The sequence below is a fragment of the Loa loa genome (assembly GCF_000183805.2).
Source record: "Loa loa unplaced genomic scaffold supercont3.63, whole genome shotgun sequence".
Lineage (NCBI taxonomy): Eukaryota > Metazoa > Nematoda > Chromadorea > Rhabditida > Onchocercidae > Loa > Loa loa.
Window position 1 is genome coordinate 81,070 of NW_018108243.1, and position 9,388 is coordinate 90,457.

At 33.5% G+C, this 9,388-nt stretch overlaps 1 protein-coding gene across 1 annotated transcript; it reads left to right on the forward strand.

Annotated features, from left to right (window-relative positions):
• Nucleotides 1–2,151: 2,151 nt before the first annotated feature.
• Nucleotides 2,152–8,280, forward strand: LOAG_09955 (sodium/hydrogen exchanger 3 family protein; the record flags this gene model as incomplete). The annotated part of the gene is made up of 23 exons (XM_020448055.1): nt 2,152–2,200; nt 2,332–2,372; nt 2,767–2,929; nt 3,055–3,161; nt 3,348–3,439; nt 3,521–3,582; nt 3,897–4,087; nt 4,230–4,378; nt 4,542–4,643; nt 4,725–4,826; nt 4,917–5,032; nt 5,197–5,330; nt 5,551–5,619; nt 5,790–5,879; nt 5,983–6,042; nt 6,121–6,228; nt 6,296–6,417; nt 6,577–6,700; nt 6,866–6,952; nt 7,292–7,484; nt 7,683–7,784; nt 7,898–7,966; nt 8,126–8,280. The coding sequence occupies 23 exons, from the start codon at nt 2,152–2,154 to the stop codon at nt 8,278–8,280; spliced, it is 2,487 nt and encodes an 828-aa protein (XP_020301767.1).
• Nucleotides 8,281–9,388: the final 1,108 nt, after the last annotated feature.

Genomic DNA, 9,388 nt, shown 5'->3' on the forward strand with positions numbered 1-9,388 from the left:
AGAAAGGTTTCGTCCAAGGCATAAATTTAATTCTAAATAATTTTGAGTGGTATAAACGTCTGAGAATCAATCATTTTCCATTTTCCATTTATGGTACTTGTGATGATCTAGTTGTCGTTGTCTGGCTATTTGGCTACATTAATTGTTTCTTTTTTTTTTCTGTTAAGCTTTCATATTCTCAGTAGCAGGGGATTTTTGTCAAGCTTGAATCTCGTACCAAGAAATTTACGTGAGGATTTAGCTTTGTAAGTAGATATCACGAACAATGTTCCATCATCCATACATTTTACCTCTGTTCTTTTCAGTACTTTATCTATTGCTGCTATCATTTGATATAAATGGAGGACGTCACAGGCCAGATAATTTTCCCTACAAGGTAATTAATAATAGAGTGGAAGTACTTTAACATGGAGGAAGCCAAAGGGGAGGGAAGTAATATCAAACGAGAAGGAAGGGATATTTCTCAATGCATTTAAATCATGCATAGCGAGCACGAAATTCGTCTGAAAAAATGTATGTTCACAGACATTGTATTCATTGACAGCTGGTTCTCTGACCGTCCAGGGTTCTTCCGGTAATGAATGTGCTCTAAGCATGGATCACACTGTAATTATCGTTTCTATCGTTAAAGTTTTGAAATAATGAACATCAATTTGTTTTTAAAGTACTTTAATAGCTATTTATATCGATATGATTTTCAGCAATTTTTCAAGCATTCTAAATCTTGCGTTAACTATCAGGATTCGAAATGTATCTTTGACATCTTGCAAAATCCATTTTTCAGTTTAAAAATTCTAATATTAGCTTCGTTAACCATTTCAGAGCGGTATTTGACCTGTCTATATCAATAGAGCGGTATTTGACTTATCTTCAACAATATTCTGATATAAATGAAAAGTGATGTTTTGATTTCCTGAAAGGGAGTTATTTGATTGTGACAGAGATTTTAGAAAAAAAAGGAAAAGCAAAAAATTCAGTATTGTCCTGGCCAATAATATTAGCATTATCGATAAAAAGCTTCGGACAATATTCACTTCTCATCCATCTATTCTCTGTTGACATCCTGAGGACCTGACCTCCACAGAACCAAAAATACTTGACATTATCAGCGATATAATTCATTATATGAGATGAATGAACCATCCAAAATGCTGAGTTGGGAGCCATTTAGCGCTATACACAGTTCTTAGTCCTGGTTGATTTAGAAATCTGTTTCAGAGTGTTGGATTATTACTTGTATATGAGCAAGCCAACCCACTGGCGATCAACAAGCGCTTCTTACCCTGGCTCCCCTTTGTCATCCTAGTTACGAAAATTCAGATAAGAGATCAAACAAAGGACCAAAGGGCAAGCAGTTTTGAATTTAATCGGTCATAATGGTTGGTAATAGCCGGGATTTTTACAAGCTGTTATACTACGCTGCCGGATTAAACAGATGTTAGCGCAGTTAGACACTAACATCGGAACTACTTTATGAAATGTTACACCTTCATTTTCATTTGCGGAAAGTGTTATTTGCTTGTGGCTATTTTCTGTTTACGTTTTAAGGATTTGAATAAATCGTCCGGTTAGTTTCAGGATTGCACAAATGATTTTGTCACGGAGATCTCTACAACTGACAAATGTTATCGTGCTATTGGCAGCACTTTTTGCATGTTCTAAAATAGTCGTCATAAAAAGCGCACCAGACGAAGGATTCGATACTTTTAAGTTACGCTAAGTTGCTTATCAATTCATTGGTTTATTTCTTATTATTCATTTGCAGACCTGAACTTTTCTCTAGATTGTTATTTGGATGGTTTCCAGGGTAGCATCATCTTCCTGGGAAACCGATCTGGCTCATTGACCCTCGAGAACAGTAAAAAGCAATTACATGACTGACATATACAAAATTTTATGCACTAAAATCTGCATGACTTAAATTTGTCATTGAATGAGAATTTTTCTGGCAGTCTTCGTATTGTGATAGAAATGTTACTTCCGAAGTGTGAAGTGAGAATTATGGCATTTTTAGGTAAATCCAAATTAACTCGAGAATAGTTGACACATTTGAAAGTGCTTTGTCACATCTCACGGTGTGATGTTCATTTTAGAACATCGTGAAGTCTGATTTTTGTACTTCCTATCACCGGACAGAAAATCTTAATAGAAATGCCGCTACCGAATAAAATTACGGAATACATGCCAATAATTAAGGGAAGTTGGTCGAGATTTTTGTATTTATAGTAGTGATTAATAGGGATGATATTACGGCTAAAGAAGGGAATGAAATCGATATAAGTTTTAAAGATCATTGTTACTAGGGAGTGGGAATATGTGGAGAAAAATTAGCTCATAGCGGTGATGGTGACAAAGAGCATGCTGCAGCTAAAGTAAGGAGTAAAATGTTTTGGTTTCTGACCCTTCTGAATTCAAATGCATTTGCTAACTGAAAATGTTCTATTCTATGAGTTACATCATACTTCATTTTTATTCGTATGAAATCTGACTGGCAAAGTTATAGTTGAAAGGAAAATTTTGGCATAGAATGATCGAATGATAGTTTTGGCCGTCATTGTTTGAAATTATTTGATGTGCCCTGCTGATTGATAAAAGGAGTTTTCTTTTTTTTCTTTTTTTTTTCTCTCTTGCTTATATTTCATCCTACATTAATGTCAACTTTTTAGCTTTTAGCTATCATAAAATTGTTCCTGTTGATAAGGAACATTTAATATTTAAAAAAACATTTAATAAGCATAATCAAGTGAAAAAAATCATTGATTATAGAACAAAGAAAAAGAGGATGAAGAAGTGATATTGTCAAGTACAGGTCATGATGATGTTGCTCACAGACGTCACGGGATATCATTATTTAAGTTGCATTGGGAACATGTTAGCGCACCGCTTGCTATTGCTTTTTGGTTCTTTACGGTTACCATTATGAAAATTAGTTAGTATTTTTATTTGCTAACAAATACCGATGATTAAGTTAGAATTAACTAATTTTTGTTAAGATTTCAACGAAATATTTCCATGTAGTAATGATTAGAATTTTATTTAGCTGTAAAATTGCAGTCTTCCATCGTTTTCGAAGTATCCATAGTTTATTACCCGACTCAGCATTACTAATTGTTCTTGGCTTATTTTTTGGCTATGTCTTTCATCTCATTTATCCGGATGAGGTATGATTTTTCTGCTTGACTGAGGACTATTTTTGGTTTTGTACCCTTGCTTTTCTATTTAGCAGAAATTATTTTCTTACTTCTATCTTTGTTCTGACTATCCTGCAAGTAACATTACGAATCATGTGTAAAATCAAAGCAGGAACAAAGTCATAAATTCCTCTGCTTTTAACCATCTTTCAGCAGATGTATCTCAAACCAGACTGGTTCTTCTTATATCTCTTGCCACCTATTGCGCTTGATGCTGGTTACTTCATGCCTAATAAAGACTTTTTCAGGTAGTCATTCAGGTCTTTTACCTTCTTCATCACTTTTAGAGTCCTTTAGTGTTTTACAATCTCATTAGTTTTCAATTATAGGAATATTGGAACTATAATGACTTACGCAGTTGTTGGAACATTATGGAATGTCTTCGCTATCGGTAATTTCTAATTTGCAAATAGTGTCATTGTGTCAGTATATCGGAATTTCCTTGTTTCTCCTGTCTTCAATTTGTCTTTTAATGAGAGTTTGTCCCACTCAAAATATTTTACTGTGGCAATGTTATTTTCGAAGTGTAAAATGAAAATTAGGGCACTAAGTAATTTCAAATTAACTTGAGAATTAGCTACTTGGTTTTTATTAGAGGAAGTCCATCTGTAATATGATGACACATGTGGAAATGCTATATCCAAAGTGTTATATCTCAATTTTCTTGTCCCCATATCTAGGTACTACATTCATATTTCTTTACAGGAATGACGTTGTATTTTTTACATGATTACTTCAAAGTGCATACTTCGTTGATCGAACTATTGCTGTTTTCAACGTTAATATCTGCTGTGGATCCAGTAGCTGTTCTTTGTGTATTTGAAGAAATTCATGTTAATCAGCTTCTTTATATCTGTGTGTTTGGTGAATCATTGTTAAATGATGCCGTAACAATTGTAAGATTTTAAATATTGAACAAAAGCAGTTGTTCCCATAAGTTTTGGACGCTGATAGAAGATTGTGGGATTCCGATGTACACAATCATAAATAATTGGATGAGCAAATTACCATTTTAAATAACTACAGTTAAATTTTAAGGTACTCTATCAAACCTTCAATGCTATGGTAGATGCAGGTAGTCTTACGGGTGCAGATTATGCTACAGCTGCTTCTTCATTTTTTGTTGTTTCGTTTGGTGGTTTGCTAATCGGGTTGATTTGGGCTGTTTTTACTGGCTTCACAACCAAGTAATTTACCTTTAGTATCTAAGAGTGTGTTATGAAGTAATAAACAAGTATAAAGTTGCCATTTACAAGTTTTTTTTAGTTCGTCAAGCAAATGCAAATAACTCATTACTTGTAGCTCTGTGCCGAATATATGGCTTGTTTAAATTTACAAAAAAACTTTCAGACATTCTCAACATCTGAATGTTGTCCAGCCGCTAATATGCTTGCTTTTTCCGTACCTTGCATACTTAACAGCAGAAGTGGTTGCTATGTCCGGCATTTTAGCGTTCGTTTACAACTTAACACTTATTTCGATTAACAAAATTAATCTTCATTTTGAATTGGCATTATAGTTTTTAATTTACAGAATCGTTATATGTGGACTAACCATGAAGCAATTTGTTGTGGGCAATTTATCACGGAAATCGCTTGTTACTGTGCAATACTTCATGAAAACACTCTCATCAAGGTTTAATTTCCATAAATTTAAATTAAAAATTTTGACATAAACTTACTTCTGATTTGTTAAGCAGATCGATATATATCCTTAGGTTTTTAGTTGTGAAGCCCTAATTTTCGTCTATCTTGGCATATCGGCTGTTTCAAAAAATCACGATTGGGATGCTGTGTTCATTGTTGGCACTTTAATTAGTTGTTTTATTCAACGGTTTATTGGTATAGCGTTTTTTCTTTTATTTTAAAAAAATTTCGCAAGAATCGAATATTTACTGGTGTCGACTCACTCAGTCGACACGCAATTTTTTCGAGTTAGATGAAATGCATCAAGTTTTATGTTTTTTTTTTCGTGCTGTATGATGTTGCTGTTCATTTTTCTTCAGGAGTTTTCTCCCTTACTTATCTTTTAAATGTACATCGAGTGCAGAAGATTGACCTGGTTGATCAATTTATCATGAGTTATGGCGGTATTCGAGGTGCTGTATGTTATGGTCTTGTAATGTCACTTGACCCTTCAGTTAGTTTGCTTTCAATCCAGTTTATTTCATTTCAATTCATATTATTCCTATCTCATATTGCCTTGTCGTAATTGTCCTCTCGTCACAATATACTATGCTTAACATGGTTCTACAGATCCACAAACTTCAAAAAACTTTGTGGTATTTTGTTACACTTCACCAATTTTGAACTTGGAAATTTTATTGCTAGCTAGATGAAAATTGTTTTGAAAATTTCAGTCGGTAAAGGCTAAAAACATGTTCGCATCCTGTACTGTTGTTGTCATATTGTTCACTGTTTTTGCACAGGTATGATAAGTCATTTTTAAAATGGGTTAGATTTTGATGTCATTTCTACTGTAAAATTGGTCGTAATTTCTCAATGTTAGCATTATATAACATGAAAGAAAAATATCATGTAGAAAAACGCATCCGTTAATTACGTCCAGTTCTGCCACTTCAAAAATTTTTATTGGCAGGGTGGAACAATCAAACAGCTAGTAAAATTATTAGAAGTTAAACAGAACGAAGTGCACAAGAAAACTGTTTTCGAAATGGTCAGCGAAAATGTAGGTTTTTTAAGTTTTTTTCTTGATCTAATTTTCTTGTTATTCTTCAACTGTTTTTTGATATCGTAAAATACCAACATCGTAATTCCCATTTTTTATTAAGGTGATCAATAATATGATGACTGGTGTAGAAGGAATAACTGGTTATCGTGGCCAGTACTGGGTAAGCTTTTTTTTTCTGTTTCAAAATTTGCTTCGTTCTCAGCAAACTTTTCTCGAGCTGTATAAGAAAATTTTTCAGTATCGTCAGGCATTCAATAAGTTTGCGGAGAATCACGTGAAACCCTACTTAATGAGTAATGCAAAATCTGGAGCAGATCGTCTAGTTGATTATCATGAACACATTCAGGTACGATGCTATTAGCTGGTTTTAGATTTGTTTAATGTTTACCTTTATCATTCTAATTCGTATTTAGGTCAAAGAAGCAGTGCAGCATTTGAAAGTACATGGTAGTTTTGTTGGTTTGCCAACTGCACAAAGTAAAGTGAATCTAGAACAAGCGGCAACGGAAACACCACAACTGATGGTGGGTGATCGGTAAGTGTGCTTATTTGTGTACACTAGCATTTTACTTCTTTTATGTTAGAAAAAAACACTACCAAACTACAAGGTTTGCTAAAAGATTCTGTTATTGATATTCCGATTTTTGAAAACGAATTGTAACCAAACAGAGACGTAGGATAGCAGATTTTCCAGGAAATACAGACGAAGCAATCTGGATGCCAATGGTTTAATTGTGTCGGCGCAAATGCAAGTGAAAGTTCCTCGCAATGAATCAATCAGCATATTCCTAAGAGATAAATTTAATGAACTCAATTCGGTACTAGTTTTCCGGTATCGCTCGTTTATATTTCTTATTAATCATTCTCTCAAGACAGTTATTTTTGGAAATCGATCGAAAAGATTACTGGTACTAGTCGATTCAAGTTTATAGAACATAATTTGTAAATATTTGCTCGAGTGTTCCAAGATATATTTTTTAAAGCCTGTATCAACTGGTGTATATAGCCGACATTTGCTAGATGTTGATAACACACCACGTACATCTTCCAAACGGCAGGATTTTCACAAAGTATGTTTGTTTCCTTTTTCCTTTCATTTTTTTAAAATACAACACAGTGTTGGGGGATGGATGTGACATAATCTTACCGACTTCTTCACCTTATGAACTCTATCAAAAGTAGTATTAAAGAAAAAAGAAAACTAGTTTAACAAAGTCATTAAGGTTGTCTCTAGCAAATGGCGATGCTACAGCAACGTGCATCTGCTCGAGGAAGTTAAATTGACATTTTGCATAGTTTTTGGCTTATTATAGTAGTTTCATGTTATTCTATCAGTCTTATACTTTGATGATAATGATACCTAAGTGATATCTCTCCTGAATCTTAAAGTATATGGGTTTAATGTACAGGGCAATTCATTTGATGCACTTGATAGCGAGGCATATCATATGACTTATCCATACTGCAAAAATGCTCGCATAAGGCGACATACAGCATATGATGTTGCTAGTTACGACCAAACAGATAAACATTCGAGAAAAACTACCATCGCGTTACATAAAAGTTCCGACATTGATGCGCTTACATTCAATATCGATTCTTGTATGATTTTACTATATTTTTATGTTTTACAAAAGTCTTTTGATCATTTAAACTCTATTGCATTCATTAAAATGATTCTTTAGCTGAAGCTTTACATTCACTTAGAGATTTCCCTCATTTTGTGATTCTGCTATTACATACTGTAGCCAACTCTTCTTTTTGAAAAAGTTTTCTTTACTATAGATGAGAATTTTCCAGCAAAACCTCGTTTTTTAATTACTAGCGAACCCGATCCTGCTTCACCACCAAATGCACCACGCTATTTGCACCGAAAGAATTCGGAACAAGATTTACAGGAAAGTACGATCTTAGATTTCCAATTTGCTTCATATGGGGTTTTTTCAATGCATTTTGTGAAGCACTTATACCAGAAAAACTACCGAGAGAAGCTTTAATTTATTTGTTCAGTTTAGTGATTGAAACGAGCATTGGTGGGAAGTCGTCATACTCTAACTTGATATTACCCGGCGAAGTAACTATCGGTAAATTTTATAATTTAGAAAATTTCCTCTTTTTTAAAATCATCTTCGCAAAATTTTTGAATAAGCTCATTGAGTAAACTTTCTGTCTGAAGACATGATACATATTTTTACTCCTGTTAGGTTTCCAATAAACTTCTCGTGAATTTCCATTACTTTCAGAAAAATTACAGTTGGAAGAAAGGCCGAGGAAGCTTTCAACAGGTCTCAAAGCGTCTTTATCGAAAGAAGCAAGTGAGAAAACGACTTTATCACCAGTAAATGAAGATGATGAAAATACCGAGTTACCCAGCAGTGAACGAAACAAATACGGTTGAAATAGGTGGAGTGAAATTATTTTGGCTTTGTCGATTCAACTTTTGGAAAATGTATTTCAAATTTCTGAGAAAAGAATTTTTAACCATATCATGCTGAAAGATCAAAAATTATTACTGGAGCCTTTGCATGTTCTTTGATTGTGCTGTTTGTATTTCATTTTCTGTATTTTGTATTTTAAATCACATATAAGTTACTTTTGTTATAGACGCTAAGTTCACTTGTGATTAAATCAAAGAATAGGCCTGAGTGGAATGGTATGAATTCGCGGGGAAGAAAATTCAAAAATTCAACTGTTAGTGTTCAAGTGATTTTTATATATAATATCTGGTTTGTTAATGATGGATATAAAATATTTTGGATCTGATTCTGGTGGCTATCCTAATGTAAATAGGTCTTTCAGCTTATGAATCCTGCGATTGTAGGTAGTGCAGTGCTCGAGTTTTCCGTTATTCCATTTTTCTCGTCCTTGTGAATGCGCTTTCTTTTTGAAATTAGTCATTTAACAACTTAGCAGCTTTCATTAGTTCGGGTTGCCAGATGCAACTTATTTTTTTGTTGGATAAAAGTATGACTTACTGTTTGTATTACTTTTATATCTTTTGTATCTCTAGTATTTAAACTTCCCATTATTTCCCTGAAATTGAATTTTTACATACAGATATTAAAAGCAGTTGCAGTTTGGGGTTTTCTTACAATATTGTTAATTGATCTGGGTTTGATAAATTGTATAAATTTTGCACGTAGCATTGTTTCTTAAAATCTCATTTTCTTTTGATTTTTTGTTAAAATGTCATCAACACGGGGAACTTCGTCGCAACTATATTTTATCATATAGTATTTCAATTCTTTTCTGTGCTCACTGTCAAGTGTCTGTCTTCATCCAGTTGACAGTGTTATATTTCTTTCATTTTAGATGTCATTCCATGTTTCGTTTTTTTATAAAATTGTTTTCCCTCTCTTATTACCATTCCTACGAATTATTCCTCTCTGAAACTCATATTGGCTTGCCTTTTTTGCTTTCGTTGAACATATTACCTCCCATATTCCCTTTTTTTTTTTTAAGTTACGTGTTCCAGTTGCTTGCTTATGTCTCTTTGTTGTCAGATT